The sequence below is a fragment of the Schistocerca serialis genome, chromosome 3 (assembly GCF_023864345.2).
Source record: "Schistocerca serialis cubense isolate TAMUIC-IGC-003099 chromosome 3, iqSchSeri2.2, whole genome shotgun sequence".
Taxonomy (NCBI): domain Eukaryota; kingdom Metazoa; phylum Arthropoda; class Insecta; order Orthoptera; family Acrididae; genus Schistocerca; species Schistocerca serialis.
Window position 1 is genome coordinate 149,459,695 of NC_064640.1, and position 18,265 is coordinate 149,477,959.

At 36.9% G+C, this 18,265-nt stretch overlaps 1 protein-coding gene across 2 annotated transcripts in view; it reads left to right on the top strand.

The window, feature by feature from the left end:
- LOC126469860 (organic cation transporter protein-like) overlaps positions 1 to 18,265 on the top strand; it is a 241,660-nt gene that overhangs the window by 189,883 nt on the left and 33,512 nt on the right. For both annotated transcript variants that reach the window (XM_050097170.1, XM_050097169.1), the window contains exon 7: positions 17,887 to 18,022. In XM_050097170.1, coding sequence (XP_049953127.1) covers positions 17,887 to 18,022 — 136 coding nt within the window. The remainder of the gene's footprint in view (positions 1 to 17,886; positions 18,023 to 18,265) is intronic.

An 18,265-nucleotide genomic window follows, 5' to 3' on the forward strand; every position in this document is an offset into this window, starting at 1 on the left:
CATAGAGGAGAAACAGAATGGGTCCTAATACTGATCCTTGAGGGACACCATATTTCACATTTTCATATCCTGAATAGTAGTAGCTGATTTTGTTATGGTCAGTATATTGCACTTCAACCACCTGTTTGCAACCACATAGGTATGACTTGAGCCACTCATTGGATATACCTCTAATTCCTAACTGGCCAAGCTTCTGCAGTAGGGCACTATGGTCAATGACATCAAAAGCTTTAGATAAATCAAGACATATGCCTGTCACAAACTCACTTGCATCCAGTTTAGTATAGATTTCATTAAGAAATTCAAATATTGCACTTTCAGTTGAATAGCCTTTCCTGAAACCATGCTGTGAAGGAGAGAGAATTTTATTTTTATTTAGGTTAAAACTAAACATGGAAAAGATTCACTTAACACAGTTTAAAACAAAACAAGCAAAGTTAAATGATATTTAGGTCAGGCACAGAAATCAGGATTTGCAGGAAGCTAGCTGTGTGAAATTCCTAGGAACACAACTAGATAAAAATCTATCTTGGGGATCACATATTCAGTATCTTGCAAATAAATTAAATAGCATAGCATTTGCAGTGAGGATATTGTACGTTGTTACCAGTAGTATATCATGGCCACTTTGAGTCAGTAATAAGACATGGAATTGTATTTTGGAGTAAATCAAACCATATGTGTCAAATACTAAAACTTTCGAAAACCATCATTAGAAATATGCACAATATAGGGCGAAGGAAATCATGTCACCCACTCCTAAAAAATCTGAGAATATATTAAGTGTTCCTTCACTATACATATATGAGCTGATTATCTTTCTACACAGTAACTGTGATTTATTTGTAGCAAATCATTTTCAACATGATTACAACACCAGAAGCCAAAATAATTTTATGCTGCCCACCCAACGTTTAAAACTTTATGCTCAAACTCATTATAGGGGTACGAAAAATTATAACAAACTGAAAGGAAGAGAATTGCTCAGCATAAATTTAGAAACACTGAAAAAAACCTTGTATGAGAAACTAGTGCCGAAATGCTACTATTCAGTAGAAGAATTCATAAATGACAATCTGAAAATTTGAGCAGGTGAGAGCAAGTACTTAGTACTGTTAATTTTTAAAAGTGTGTTACTTTTGAAGAAAAATTATTAATTGCTTAATTAACTAATTATTCAGTACCGTGTATTATATTACTGGTATTATAGGGAAAATTGTAAACCAGTTTTCATGTTTTGACGAGTTGCCAGTACATTCAGTCAATGGCTTGAAATTGTATGTTATGAGACAATAAACTTCTATTCTGTTCTACTGTATTCTATTCTATTCTATTCAAGTTCATTACAAGTGGTGTTGGCATCATTGTTTGAAGGTCGCTGTATATTGCAACATGGTTGTTGTCCTTTAATTCCTCGCATTTCCTTTTGACTTCTTTTGCTGTCTCTGCCTCCTTAGATGAACTTTGTTTACAACTTCAGCTCCATTTTCTTCCATCAGGTGTGCCATGTGTAATTTTAATTTGCAACCTGCCTCAAGTTCCACAGTTATTGGTATGAGGCCCATGAAAGTTTATGTTAAATTTTGTCTTGAATATATGTCTGTAAAAACTTCTTCTTTCAGATTTCACTTTTTTTTCTTCTTGACAAAATGTTTCATACATTTTATACATTATTGGCACACTTAAGTTGGAATTTAAGTACTTCTATTTTGGAGCTTTTCCTCTACTATAATGACTTCAGTAGCTCAGCAGTTTTCTTATATGCTCCCTGACTATTTCAGTTCTTTTTGCTGATATTATATTTGGGGACTGCTTTCCATGTTTGTCATTTGGTGAAATGCCTGACAGATTTAATACTTTTTAATGATAACATTTCTTATCTTTATGAGATATGTCATAATATTGTGAAAATGAAAGTTGCCACTCACCATGTAGTTCAGATCTTTATGAGATATGTCATAATATTGTGAAAATGAAAGTTGCCACTCACCATGTAGTTCAGATGCTGAGTCGCAGATATTAATTATTTTATTTGCAAGTGGCAAGATATCCTGTCTTTTCTTCATTAACATGTAATCCTGCTTTCTCAGCAATTTTGTAATAATTTTGAATCATTTTGATTAATTATGTTTTGGAATGACTTATTAATGCTACATTGTCTGCATAGGCAAGTCTAGTAATGTTCATCTCCTGCATTTGGATCCCTTGTTTTTTAGTTTTACTACATTCTCCATCGATCTTCTCTAACACGAGGTTAAATAAAATGGGTGAAACAGTTGGGAAGGTAGGAGACGAGGTACTGGCAGAAGTAAAGCTGTGAGGACGGGGCGTGAGTCGTGCTTGGGTAGCTCAGTTGGTAGACCACTTGCCCGCGAAAGGCAAAGGTCCCGAGTTCGAGTCTCTGTCCGGCACACAGTTTTAATCTGCCAAGAAGTTTCATATCAGTGCACACTCCGCTGCAGTGTGAAAATCTCATTCTGGAAACATCCCTCAGGCTGTGGCTAAGCCATGTCTCCTCAATATCCTTTCTTTCAGGAGTGCTAGTTCTGCAAGGAGAGCTTCTGTAAAGTTTGGAAGGTAGGAGACGAGTACTGGCAGAAGTAAAGCTGTGAGGACGGGGCGTGAGTCTTGCTTGGGTAGCTCAGTTGGTAGACCACTTGCCCATGAAAGGCAAAGGTCCCGAGTTCGAGTCTCAGTCCGGCACACAGTTTTAATCTGCCAGGAAGTTTCATTTCAGTGTTTTCTTGTCTCAGTCCAGTGAACACCTTAAAAGTTTCTGTTTCTGCTACAGGTGTCTTGATACAACATAAAATTTCATCTGTACAGATTTCAGTTAATTTGATGAGCTTTGATGGTATTTCAAAATTCCTTCATTATATTTAGAAGTGTCTGTCAGTGTATGCTATTGCCGGCCTTCTTGTAATCTACAAATAATATGTGTACATCTACATTGAATTCCCATGCCGTTTCAGCTATCTGTCGTAGAGTGAAAAGATGATCTAATGTGGATCTATTTCTGTGGAAACAGCACTGGTAATCACCAATTAATTCTGAAGTAATTGGGATGAGTCTGTTTAATAGGCATGTTGATAGGATTTTATAAGTAACATCCAGTAAAGCTACTCCTCTATAGCTGTCACACACAAGGGAATCATTCTTTTTAAATAGAGGGCATATTATCGTGGTTTTCCAGTCTGCAGATATGGTTTCTGTCTTCCACATTGTTTGTATTAAAGATTGAAGTTCTACTTCTAGTTGTGGTCCTTCATTCGTTAATAATGCAGCTTAAATCTGGTCGATGATGAGATGATGATGAGGTCCCATACTCAGAGGAGCATAGGGGATGATGCGGGAGACCTGCACCACCATACTAGGCAAGGTCCTAGCAGAGGTGGGTTGCCATCGCCTTCCTCTGACCATAATGAGGATGAATGATGATGAAAATGACACAACACCACCCAGTCATCTCGAGGCAGGGAAAATTCCTGACCCCACCGGGAATCGAACCCAGGACCCCATGCACGAGAAGCGAGAATGCTACCGCAAGACAACTCTGCAGCACAGGGTCCTAGGTTCGATTCCCTGTGGGGTCAGGTATTTTCACCTGTCTCAAGATGACTGGGTGTTGTGTCATCTTCATTATCATCATCATCATTCATCCCCATTACGGTCAGAGGAAGGCAATGGCAAACCACCTCCTCTAGGACCTTGCCTAGTACAGAGGTGCGGGTCTCCTGCATCACCCCCTACGCTCTGTCAAGGAGTATGAGACTTCATCATCATATCTCGTCTTCACCACAAGCCTTGTTACTCTTTAATTTCTTTATGGCTTGTTGTATTTCATTTACTGATGGGGTGGTAACTTGTACATTGGCTGTATCAGGTTCTTAAAATTTAAAGTAAGACTGTGGATCATTGTAGTTGAATAATTGTGAAAAGTACATCTTCCATCTTTTTTCCATGTCACTTGTTGGTCAGTATTTTCCCATGCTGGTCCTTAATAAATCATTCTCTTTTAGTAAATTTACCCAAAGTTTTTTTAAATATCTTGATACATCTGCCTTGCACTGTGGTGCTTGAAATAATCCTCTGCTTTTTTATCATATTGTTGTAGTATTCCCTTTTCTCTTATCTTAAGGTTCATAGTGGTTCCCGGCAGATTTTGTAGTATCTTTCCTTCAGTGTCATATTGTTTGTTTCTGTAATCCACACTTTTCTCACTTTTCTTCGCTCCAGAACTTTTTCTTGGGACATTTTGTTAAATCAAATTTTGTTAGGTCATTTTCTTGATTGTATAACATTGGAAGATACTTCCTGAACACTGTTCTTTAGGTGTCTCCATCTGTTTTCAACATCTTGTTGTTCTCTCTTGGACAGTTTAGTTTTTGTTTGGTTGCTTTCCATTTCTTTGGTAAAGTTTTCTTTCGTAGATTCTTCAGCCAGATTTCCTAAGTTATATCTAGTAGTTTCTGCTCTATTTCCATTTATTTTTCTTTTTAATTTTATTTTCATTTTTGATATGGTTAACATACGGTCTGTGTCACAGTCAGCATCCTTATAGGTTCTAATATCTTTAATACTGTTCTGGAATCTTTTTTGAATAGCCACATGGTCAATCTGATTCACTGCTTTTCCATCTGGTGATATCCATGTCTCTAAGTGAATGTGTTTGTGTTGAAATTCTGTGACGCTTATCATGAGATAATTTCTTATTGCAAAGTTTATAAGTCAAACCCCATTATCCAGACTTTTCTCATGTAAGCTGAAACTGCCAGTGGTTGGTTTGTGAATTTCCTTCCTTCCTGCATTGGCATTAAAATCTCCAGACACTACTTTTATATTCTATCTATTTACTAAGTTGTACATGTTGTCCAATTGACTCTATAAGTCATTATCCTCATCTTTTGTGGGTGCATGTGCATATAGAAATGTAATATCTAACCACTGAGTCTGAACTGTTGTGTATGGTATTCGATTATTGACATGTTTGAATTCCTTTATTGAGTCATTTACTGATTTATGAATGTAGAATCCAGTTCGAAATTCATGGAATTGACCACAATCTCCATACATTATAGTCCAGTCTCCTATTTTCAGTGAGCCAGTTCCTTGCCATTTGCAGATGGGCACAGAAAAAGACTGTCACAAATGTAGCTTTCAGCCAGTAAGATAAGTTAGATATGTCAAGCATTTAAAAACAGGAAAAACGATTTTGCACACTCAAAAACCTTTCAAATTAATAATACATGATATATCTTTGTGGGTGACAGCTGTAGTTTCCTTCCCAACACAGGCTGTCTAAGGTACCACTTAAGAATGATGTCTGAAGTTTCCAGCTACCAGATTCCAATATTCTCTAACTACTACTTCCCTTTGCTCATGGGAATATTATCATTACATTTGTACCTACACTGACAATTGTAGTCACAAAAATTTTTAGCTTCATGTAGCTTCATATTATGATCAACATAAGCCTGTCCTGTGTTCCCCAGGTTTGCTCTCTTATTAGACTTTCTTTCCTGGGATGAGGTTCAGGGGCCAGCAAGTGTTCAGTTTAACCACATTCTTCTTCTCCTTCTTATTCTTCTGTGTTACCTAAAAATAATGTATATCAAATCAAATTTTTTGTAAATTCAAAATAGAAAGACAGTTTTTATTTTAAATGTTATTGAAAAAATAAACACAAAAAAAACCTGAGTTACTCAGCTTCAGATTTATAAAACGTTAAAAATATAACTTTCCTGAGGAAGGCTTAGTGGTATGACGCTCATTATTGGAAGGATTATAATCTCTGTCTTGATCAGAAACATGACCATATCCAAACAGTGGTGCATCACTGCTGCTACTACTAATAAAACTGCCATTGTCAATATTGGTATCCATATGACTGTTTTCTTCATCAGGCATAGCAACTAGAAACAAATACTTTTCAAAAAAATTGTGTATACACAATTTATTTGTTTGTGAGGTTACACCACTGACAGGTCTAAATCATATACATACTATTACTACTACTATTACTACTACTAACACTACTAAATAAATATAAATAAATAAGCAAATGTAAAAGGATTAGTATTTTACATAAAAACTTAACAATAATTTGAAGGTTTGGTTGAACTTCTTATTTCCATTCACTTTACAAATTTGACATATTTACTTTCAACAGTAACTTCTATGAAACACTGAAATATAACCAAACACAGCATTAAAAGAGCATTTGTCAGCTAGTTCTTTAACAGAGACAATATGATGAAATTTTTTTTAATAGCACTGATGTGTGCTTTAACTAATGGAATCATTTGCACTGTTCAGTGGTAAAAGGGTTGTAAAAATGGAAATAAGCCTCTCGTGAATCCACATGTGACAAGACAATAGAATCATACAGATAGATAGATATCCAGTGATCACAGGCCCTGGAGACCACGTGCTGCATCCACAAAATGCTTCCATTCCTGCCTGTTTTGTGCCTGGTTACTCCAGGTGTCTTCAATCCCCAGGGCTGCTAGGTCCTTCGCCAGGTCGGCGATCCAGCACTGCCTTGTTCATCCAATGGGGTGTTTGGTTTTCCCTATAGTGCCATCTTCATCTGCCTTCCACCTGGCATACAGGCTATGTGGCCCACCCATTGTATTGTTTTGCTCTTTATCTTCTGTAGGATAGGTGGTTGTTGTGTCAGAAGGTAGATTTCCGCGTTTTTCCTCCTCCTCCATTCTCCGTTATCTAAAACTGGTCCTCATATCTTCCTCATTGCTCTTCTTTCAAATATTAATAGTTTTCCTTTCCTCGATTAGTCATGCTCCATGTTTCTGAACTGTACATTATTGCTGGGCCTATCACTGTGTTGTAGATTTTCATCTTAGTGTTCACTGAGATCAATTTAGAACTGAGCATCTCTCTGATGGAATGCATGCAGTTCATTCCTGCTGCTATTCTTTCCTTTATATGCATTTTTATGTTGCTGTCTGTGGTAAACCATGATCCCAAGTATTTGAACTGGTGTAGTTGCTTGAACCTCTTCCCATTGATTTCAAGAAATTCTTCTGCTCTTGCCTTCTTCCTAACTGAATGAACACTGTTTTCTCTTGATTCACATTGAGCCCTACCTTCTGTGCATAATTGTCCTTTTTCTGGTACATTCCTTTCAACTCATGCTTTGATTCACTTAGTAGTGCTATGTCATCTGCATATGCGAGACAACTGAAGTTACCGTATATCTGTACTCCAGCCCACTCCTGTTGCCTACACTCTTTTATTACTTCCTCTAAGACGAAATTGAACAGAACGCATGAGAGAGCATCCCCTTGTCTGAGGCCTGTCTCAATCTCAAATGTTTCTGATGTGGCTCCTCGGAAACGTACTGCTGTCTTTGACCCTTCCACACAAGCTTGCACCATTCTCATTAGCTTCTCAGGGATTCTGAAGTCACACATTGCATTGTATAGGCTATTCCTATGGATGCTGTCATATGCATGCTGAAAATTGACAAACAGGTTATAGATATCTTTATCATATTCTCAGTGTTTTTCAACCATTGTCTTAGTGTCAAAATGTGATCTATTGCCAATCGGTTTTGTCGAAAGCCAGCTTGGTACTCCTGTATATTGATCTCTATGAATGGTTACAATTTTCTGAGGATAGTGATGGATAGTACCTTATACATTACATTCAACAAGCTGATTCCTCTGTAGTTACCACATTCCATTTTGCTTCCCTTCTTGTATATTGGGCATATTATAGCCAATTTCCAATCTCCTGGCAGTGTCTCCTTCTCCCATATCAACTGGATCAGTTTATATATATCTAATTGTAAGCTCCCACCTCCCTCCTTGATTAATTCTGATATTATTCTGTCCTCCCCTGGGGCTTTGTTGTTTCTGAGTCCTTTGACTGTGATCTCCATGTCTTCTTCACTAGTTTCTCATTCTTCTTCATCTTTCCTTTCCTCCATAGTGTCTGCAGGTAACATCTCATCTGGGTCTGGGCAATTCAGCAGTTCTGAGAAGTATTCTTTCCATCTTCTACAATTCTTTCCTTGTCATTTATCGAGTTGGTGTTCTTATCTCTAATGAAAAATGTTGGGCTCTGAAATTCATGTTTCCAATTTTTTATGTACTGGAAGAATTGCCTTGAATTCCTGTTTTGGCTCTCTGCCTCAACTTGTTCTAGCAAATTAGTTACATATATTCTCTTCTCTGCTCTTAGGATTTGCTTTGTCATCCTTCTGACATTGATAAAATGTTCCCTTTTCTGCTCATTCCCTCTGTCAGCTACCCACTTCTCCCTCACCTTCCTTCTCTTTTCTGTAGCCTTCTGGCATGTCTCGTTGAGCAATTTCCTCTTCTTCATTATCTTCTTTTTTCCCAATATATCCTCTGCTACACTTAGTACTGTGGACTTTATTTATTTCCACTACTCCTCCACGTTCTCTCTTGCTTCCAGGGTCTCCAGGACCTCAAAACAGTTTTTGATTTCTATAGCATATTGTTCTTTAGTGGCACTTCCTCATAGTTTCTCAACATTCAGATCAGGTTCTAGTGTCTCCTTCTTACACATGCTTGTGAACATAAGTTTAAGCCTGCACACAATGAGGAAGTGGTCTGACACACAGTCAGCTCCTCTATATGACCTAATGTCCATGACTCTATGGCTATTGTGCTGGTCCACCAAGATGTGATCTATCTGGTTGGTTGTTCTTCCATCCGGTGAGCACCATTTTCCCTTATGTATTCTCTTGAGTTCGAAGTAAGTCGAACTTACTCTCAGGTTCTTTGAGATAGCTAAGTTCATCATCCTCTGACCATTCTCATTGGTCTCATCATGCAAACTGTGCCTTCCTATAATTGGTATGTAGAATTCCTGTTTTCCTGCTTTTCCATTAAAATCTGATATTTCTAGTTGGTGTGCTCTCAATAGTTTGTTCTAGTTGGTCATAGAACTCTTCCTTTTCCTCATCTGTTTTATCCTCAGTCAGGGCATGAACATTGATGAATGTGATGTCTGACACTTGGTTTCCAAGTACTATGTAGGATATTCTCTTGTGAATGGCTTTGAATTCTTTAACTGTATTTGCTGCTTTGTTGTGTATTACAAAACCAGTGCTGAATTTGTGTTTATCTGCACATCTGCCATAGAATAGTGTGTATCCATCCTATTTGTCAGTTCCCTCTCCTAGCCATCTTGTCTCTTGTACTGCCACCAGGTCCAGTTTATATCGGTTAATTTCTGAGACCGTAGTGTGAATGGTTCCTGGTCTACACAGGCTCTGAACATTCCAAGATCCAAAATTAAAATTTCTAAGTTGTATACAATTTTTCCTTTGCAGTTTTTGTATTCCGTTGTATCCAGCCATGTCTGAGGGAAGTTTGTGCTTCATAACAAAGAGTTTTTTACAGGATTGGGTTGTTAGCCCAATGCCCAAGCCTCCTCCTTTATCCAGGGTTGGGACTGGCAGTGGCTGTTGTGAGGCAACTGACCCCAGACGGAACTGAGAATCATACAGAAGGTGCAAAATAGATGATACACAGAACAATTGATGTGCGCAGTACAGACTAAAAGAGCATAGTGAGGGAGAGAGAGAGTGAAACACACACACACACACACACACACACACACACACACACACACACACAAATGCACTAGTAGCAGGATACAGGCTCATAAATTATCATAAATTTTATAGGTTTTATAATGATTCTCGCTGTTTTACAGTTCTCATTTGTATCTACATTCCTACTCTATAAACATCTGTGAAGTGTATGGCAGAGGGTAGTTTCTATTGTACCAGTTATTAGGGCTTCTTCCCACTGTAGATTCAAGTATAATGGTATGAGGCCTTACAAAAACTATATGACTCATATGATAAACTTTCCCTGTGCTGTTTTGAGATGGTGTTTTATTTTTGTACTAAAATATTACAAAAGCATTTCAAATAGTAGTTACCAGTAAGTAGTGTGATAACCACTTGCTGGTCAAAACTGGTAACTGTCTTTTGAAATGCTTTTGTAATTGTTTTCACAAGAAAACAAAAGATCATCTCAGAACATCACAGAGTAGGCCTAAGTCTCTCATTGTGAGTCTTACAATTTTTGTAATGCTTCACACTGTTATACTTGTTTCTATTTTGACAGAAATAGTGTATTCTGAATCTATGTTGTTTAATTCAGTGTTTTGTGATTATGGACAGTCTTTCCACACAGTAATTCTCTAGCCACCTTTCACTGAAAGGAAATACAGTTTATTTTGTAGGGAAGAAAATGTTAATATATTTAGATATGTTAACTGTGGCTGACACAGTTCTGTATTTGCAATGTCTGTAACTACCTTTATTGCTTTGTTTTCCTACATAAACATGGCTCGTGTGCCGCTAGTGTTACTGTTCTGTTTATGTAAGTTGGTGTTTCTGATTTCAGAGTGCAACAGCATACTGTTATAATTGCTGTTACAACAGTCCTTTATTATATTACTATAACAGCAAGTTAGTGTTATCCTTTCACAGGGTTTTATGACCATGATAATGTAACTAATGGATTTTAAGCTACTGGAAATACTGTTTTCATCTCCTAAATACATTACTATTTTATACTTGCAGATGTAGGTATAGACAGTGTTCAACAAACTTTCAGAAATAAACTGAAAAGTAAAAATGTAGCGAAGTCAGTAACAGGAAAGAAAGTTTTGCCATTAGGTAATTCTCATGCTAGAGGGCCAACTATTGCAGGATAAACTAGAATCAGAGTACCAGCCCACTCTTTCTCTCCCTCTCTCTCTTTTCAATGCTAATATCACTTTGTAAAGACTTCACCAAGGAAGACATTGTGGTAATAATGGGTAGTCAGGGCAATACTATTGACAGAGATCCTGGGTATAATATAGTGTGTGATGCCAACATCAAGACGTACCAATGTTTATCTTGTAGTTTTACCGAGAACCCATGACCAACCTCCTTTGAACTTGTCTGTCAGGAGAAATAATTTGGAGTTGGAATGGCTACTTATATCAGGTGCAGGGTCATATATCAGCATAGATCTTGTATTAGGCATGGTCTTCATCTCAGCAGGAAAGGAAAGGGTAAATTGGCAAACAAATGGAAAAAAAGTTAAGGAGGGCAGAGGGGAGGGGGAGGGGTTGGAGAGAAGGCACTGTCATGAATGGTAAAATATCGGTGGGTACAAGATTCAGAACAGCACCTTCTTTAGGGTAGGGAGGACAGAAAGAACCCAAGTGTTATTATTGATAAAAATCTTCAGTTTGATAAAGAAACCGAACAACATTAAGTCTGGTATATTGCATCAACACAAACAGCATCTGGTTAAAAACTTTCAGCAATCAGCAGAAATTTTATTTCCACTCAATTTTATGTCTGTCAGTGTAAAATGTCAGCTACCATTATTGCTTCAAAATACTGAAAGACTAAGAAGTATAATTAATGAACTACTTATCTATATTGATGAATTGGAGTCATCAAACCCAGTTGCCATAATCTGTCCCTCTGAGCATTATGTGACCACTGTTATATATATGCTAAGTGCTACTGGATCTAGGTTAGTGTCTCAATTTTTGTAGACCTGAAATGGAGAAAGGAGGAGTTGCCACATTCATTAAGAATTGTCATAAATTTAAGAACACAGATATTCTTAAATTCTGGCTAGAGCCTGTACAACAAAATCAGAATTGCTTAATAAACCCATCATGATAGTAAGTCTATACTGAGCACCTGTAGGTGACTAAATATGTTCATAAAGCACTCTGAAGCTCTGCTGGCCAATTTAACACTGAAAAACATAGAAATAAAGGTTGCTGGCAATTTTAATGTAAATTTTCTTGAGAACTCTTCCAGTAAGACTATCAGTCAACCTAATTCCTACTGCAAACTTCCCAACTAGAATAGCTAATTGCTCAAAAACAGCCAATGAAAATATTTTACACAGAGGTCTAATAAACAAAATTATATTACAAAACCAATTGTTGATGGCCCCTACAACTGTGACATCCAGTCTGTTTCATTAAATGTTGATACTGAATAGGATATAAAATCCACTAAATAAGAATTCAAGAGGGAAGCCTGTAAGCCAAAAATTGATTATTTTAGGAAACTCCTCAAAGACATGAACTGGGGTGATGTATACACTGCTAATCACACAACTGAAGAGTACAACACTTTTTTTAACAATGTCTTTATTTTAAAACTGTTTTTCCTAAACCTACACCAGATTTGAACAAAGTCCACAAAGTGTCCACACATTGCTCGAAGAATAAAGGTATCTTGTATGACAAAAAGAAACTACCTGTTACTAAGAAACAGCTCTGCTGTTGATGGTGTATCTAATTACAAAACATACTGCAAAATATTAAAGACAGCAATATGAACACCAAATCAAATGCATTACAAGAGAAAGATAGTCACATAAAATAACAAAATATATACAATAATGCATATAGTGCAGGAAGATACTGTCACAACCAGAGGTGATGAACAGATACATTAATATTAATTGATACATTGATAATAGGTGTGTACTGTATTGAACAACTTTTTAACAAGCATTTCATAACTAATCCTGAAAAGATGGGGTTGTCAGGTTCAAAAGATGCTGCCATGGAATATCTCAGATCAGTCATTATAAATAACTTCAGTAAGATATGGCCCTCACTGTACCAGTAGAACTAATGTCTACCATAAAATCTTCAAAATAAAAAAATTCTAATGGTTATGACATATCAACAAAATTAATTAAAGGGTGTACTGTTGAGTTTACTAACATTTAAAATTATACGTGTAACCAGTAATTTATTGGTGGAATGTTTCCTGAATGGCTGAAATATGCTGTTGTTAAACTTATGCTTAAGAAAGGAGATGAAATACCATGAAATTTTAGGAAAGGTAACATACAATCAGCATCTTAATTATCTGACAACAAATAATGTATTGTCAAATTCATAGTTTGGATTTCTAAGGGTTCTGATATTGATAAAGTATTCTACACATACAGCAAGAATGTACTTAATTCATTAGACAGTACATTACAAGCTACTAGTATATTTTTGATGTATCGAAGACATTTGACTGTGTAAATGACACTGTTTTTTTAAGTCAATTAGAATATCAAGTTGCATAAAAAGGGGGATATGTCGGATGTCAACAACTACCGCCCAATCTCTCTTCTGACAGCTCTATCAACAATTTTTGAGAAAGTAATGTATTCGAGAGTAGCCTCCCATATTTGTAAAAATAAAGTACTAACAAAATGTCAGTTTGGTTTTCAGAAAGGCTTTTCAACAGAAAATGCTATATACACTTTCACTGATCAAATATTAAATACCCATTGGTATTTTTTGTGATCTCTCAAAGGCCTTTGATTGTGTAAATCATGGAATTCTTTTAGATAAGCTAAATCATTATGGTTTGAGTGGGGCAGTGCACAAATGGTTTAATTCATACTTAACTGGAAGAATGCAGAAAGTTGAAATAAGTGGTTCATGTAATGTTAAAACAACAGCTGATTCCTCAAACTGGGGGGGCTATCAAGTACGGGGTCCCACAGGGTTCGGTCTTAGGTCCTTTACTGTTCTTGATATTACTTACCATTCCACATCGATGAAGATGCAATGTTAGTTCTTTTTGCTGATGATACAAGTATAATAATAACATCCAAAAACCAAGAACTAAGTGGTGTAATTGTAAATGATGTTTTTCACAAAATTATTAAGTGGTTCTCAGCAAACAGACTCTCTTTAAATTTTGATAAAACACAGTGCATACAGTTCTGTACAGCAAATGGCGCAACTCCAGTAATAAATATAGACTTTGAACAGAAGTCTGTAGCTAAGGTAGAATTTTCAAAAATTTTAGGTGTGTACTGTGGTGTCACCACCAGACACCACACTTGCTACGTGGTAGTCTTTAAATTGGCCGCGGTCCGTTAGTATACGTCGGACCCACGTGTCGCCACTGTCAGTGATTGCAGACCGAGCGCCGCCACACGGCATGTCTAGAGAGACTTCCTAGCACTCGCCCCAGTTGTACAGCCGACTTTGCTAGCGATGGTTCACTGACAAATTATGCTCTCATTTGCCGAGACGATAGTTAGCATAGCCTTCAGCTACGTCATTTGCTACGATCTAGCAAGGCGCCATTATCATTTGCTATTTATCTTGTGATGCATATACCGTCAGACCGATGTTCACCAATTATGGATTAAAGTTAAGTATTCCAGAAATCACGTACTATTTTTGCTACTATAAGACCTTGACCTGTTCCAGACCTCACGCCAGCCTGCGTGAGCTTAAACGCGTGCCTTTCGGCTTCCTCTCATAGTGACTTGGCTGTCTTGCCAAGTCACAACATGTACATTGATGAGAGGTTAAACTGGAAGCAACACATTGATGGTCTGCTGAAACGTCTGATGGTGGTGGTGGTTGTTGGGATGTTTAAGGGGGAGTAAACAGCTAAGGTCATCAGTCCCCAAAACGTCTGAGTTCAGCTACATATGCTATTAGGGTTATTGCAAATTTTGGTGATAAGAGTCTCAGTAATTTAGCTTACTATGCCTACTTTCATTCACTGCTTTCGTAAGGCATCATATTCTGGGTTAATTCATCGTTACGTAGAAAAGTATTCATTGCTCAGTGGCGTGTAATCAGAATAATTGCTGGAGCCCACCCACGGTCATCCTGCAGACATCTATTTAAGGATCTAGGGATCCTCACAGTAACCTCACAGAGTATATATTCACTTATGAAATTTGTTGTTAATAATCCAACCCAGTTCAAAAGTAATAGCAGTGTGCATAGCTATAACACCAGGAGGAAGGATGATCTTCACTATGCAGGGTTAAATCTGACTTTGGCACAGAAAGGGGTAAATTATGCTGCCACAAAAGTCTTTGGCCACCTAACAAACAGCATCAAAAGCCTGACAGATAGCCAAGTAACATTTAAAAATAAATTAAAAGAATTTCTAGATGACAACTCCTTCTAATCAGTGGCTGAATTTTTAGATATAAATTAAGGGGGGAAAAACAGCAACAACAACTAAAACATTAGTGTCATGCAATATTTTGTGTAATGTAATATCTTGTACAGACATCTTTTATTAACCTGACATGTTCCACATCATTACGAAGTGTCGTATTCATGATCTATGGAACAAATATTAATCTAATCTAATCTAATCTAATCTGTAACAGAAAATGCTGCAAAATGGTTAAAATGCTATATCCCTGTCAGGAAACAAAGGTTACCAATAGGAAAAAGATGTGTATTAAACTATCAGACATCATCCAACTAGGAACTAATTACATGTGGTGTCCCACAATGTTCCATCTTAGGGCCCTTACGTTTTATTGTGTATGTCAATACCTTTCATCCGTAAGGTTACCAGATGTCACTTTTTTTTTTTGTTTGCAGATGACGCAAACAGTGTATTAAATGCCAAATCTAGCACAATCTTAGAAAGATCAGTTAATGAGATTTTGATGGACATAAATAAATAATTCTTTGTCACTAAACTCTGAAAACACACCATATGCAGTTCGAAACTTATAAAAGGCTTCCCACCAGTATATGCCTAAAATATGATAACAAGCAGATAGTAGAAGTTCACAAGTTTGAATTCTTTGGTTTTCAGCTTGATATTAAATTCAACTGGGAGGAACATACCAGAGGACTGCTATAGTGCCTAAACAAATTTATGTTTGCAACACAAATTTTGTCAGATGTAGGTGATACAAAAACGAAAAAGGCTAGCATACTTTTCTTGCTTTCATTCTATAATGTCACATGAGATTATTTTTTGGTGTAGCTCATCCAGCCAAGTGGTGGGTATTAAAAGTCATCCTGTGGAACAATATTAATACTTTTCTGCAAACAAGTAATTTGGGAGACCACTCATGATGGAAATATGTTAGAGTCACTTGTAGCAACAATGATTAATAAAGCACAAATGGTACCTAAAACAAGTGGAATGATTGACATGTTCACTAAGCTGTAAAACGAGGCAAAAGTGTTATATCTCAAAGAGGAACTGAAACCATTAATTTTTGGGTGGGAACATGTAGAGGATATGTGGTTCAAGTTTAAAAAATAATTAATCATGCATTGGATAGACATGTGCCTAGTAGAACACTTTGTGATGGGAGGGACACTCCATAGCATAAATGAAAAACGTTTGACTGTTTAGAGGGCAATGTATGAACTTGGAAACAACTATTAAATCTTTATGAAAGAGCTTGCACAAAACCAAAAAGAATCAGGTCACACGTAGAGGCTGTCAGTGGCACCAAAGTTTGATAGAGTCCAGACACTCACGGGTGACAGGAACTGAAATTTAGAGTAGCAAAGTAAAATCATCAATGTTAACTTTAAAATAACTTCCGGGAATCCAGCCAGGTAACACTTTCAGCGACCGCCGATATTTCGTCGGGAGAACACCCCACGTTGCCGTTTGCCTTGAAAATGGCGGGGTGTTCTCCAGCCGAAATATCGGCGGTCGCTGAAAGTGTTACCTGGCTGAATTCCCGGAAGTTATTTGAAAGTTGTATACGCCAGGAGAAACTCAGGTCTCACAATGTTGACTTTAGTTTTCAAACATTCCTTTATTAAGGAGGATGCAAAAGTACTGCCCCGGTTTACTTTTCATACTACAGCAAAGATGAGTGATACAGACATTAATGTATGAAGTGTTGAGATAAATTGAAAATCTCTAAAACTGAACAAGGTTACAGTGTCCAGTGGAATCCCTTGTCAGATTCTGTACAGAATTTTCAGGTGATATAGTTTCAATTTTAACCATAATATACCACACATTCCTTGAGTTATAAACTGTGTCCAGTGATTTGAAGTAAACACAAGCCTCACTCATGTATAACGAGGAAGACAGAAAGATTAGGGTTTAATGTTCCATTTACATTGAGGCCATTTAGAGGTAGAGCCCAAGCTCAGAATGTTTCAAGGATGGTGAAGGAATTTGGCCATGTCCTTTTAAAGGGACCTTACCAGCATTTGCCTGGAGCGATTTAAGGAAATCATGAAAAACCTAAATATGGATGGACAGGCCTAGATTTAATCATCATCCTCCTAAATGTGAGTCCAGTGTTCTAACAACTGTGCCACCTCATTTGATATCTATACGAATCATGAAACATGTTCTGAGCTCAAATGTAGAGAGGTATTTTGAACAGAATGACCTCCAAAGAGTTATTCCTATGGGGCAGCCACAACAGTACAAGCTCATTTTGAAAAATGAAGAAACCATAGGACAGTTGCTTAATTCACAATTTTTTGATGGTGTACGTGACTGGTTTCAGAACACTTATAGTTCCATCATCTGGTGTAAAAAATAAAATCACTTCATCATCTGAGGTATCCTCACATGTTGTCATGGAACAAAAGGTTTTGTGTAAAAAGTATAAAAGGGACAAAAATTCCATAACAACACAGGAGAACTATGTAATATTGTGGAATAAAAGATACCAATTATTCTGCAAAAACCTATTTACATAGTTTCAAGAAACAGTATTAAGTGAATAATGTAAATATATTCACAAATCTCATGTTTATCATTTGCATAGAGACTGTGAAGACCAGATTAGACTAATTACAGCATGTACATAGGTTTTTAAGTAGTCATTCTTCCCATACTCCATACAAGGTTGGAACAGGAAGAATTCGAGACATGTTGTACCATGCTAAACATCCTATGTCATGTACTTCAGTGGTTTGCAGAATGTGTACGTAGATTATTATTATATTACTGTAAAATATTTCATTTTTCTGCATAATCTGCAATCAACTTCTGCTCAAGAATGTATCTTTACCCTCATATTCAGAGGACAGTTAATGAAGAAGCAATTGATATACAAGAACTGTATAATCACATCCTTACAGGATCCTGCCAGAGTCAGTACGTTGGTTGATGGTGAATGGAAGAGCAAGTGATGCAAATGTCATAATTCAAAAAGCAGCAAAGCAGAATGGTGTGGACCTATCAGAGAAGGCCATCAAGAGGATGCAATTAGCGCAGGTAACAAAATGTATGTTGACATACACAGTATTTGCATTAGTTATAAAATATTGCTGAAAAAAGAAAACTTACTTCACACAATATAACAGTTACAAAAAGTATTTTTAAAAATATGTGTGGTCAAGTTTTTATGTAGCATTAGACAAACTGAATAGAGTAAGTTGTTTTGTTAGTGTATGAGGAAACACTCCATTCTTCCTGAGTAAAGTTCTGACTGGAATTTCTCCTCCTCCTAATCATTTA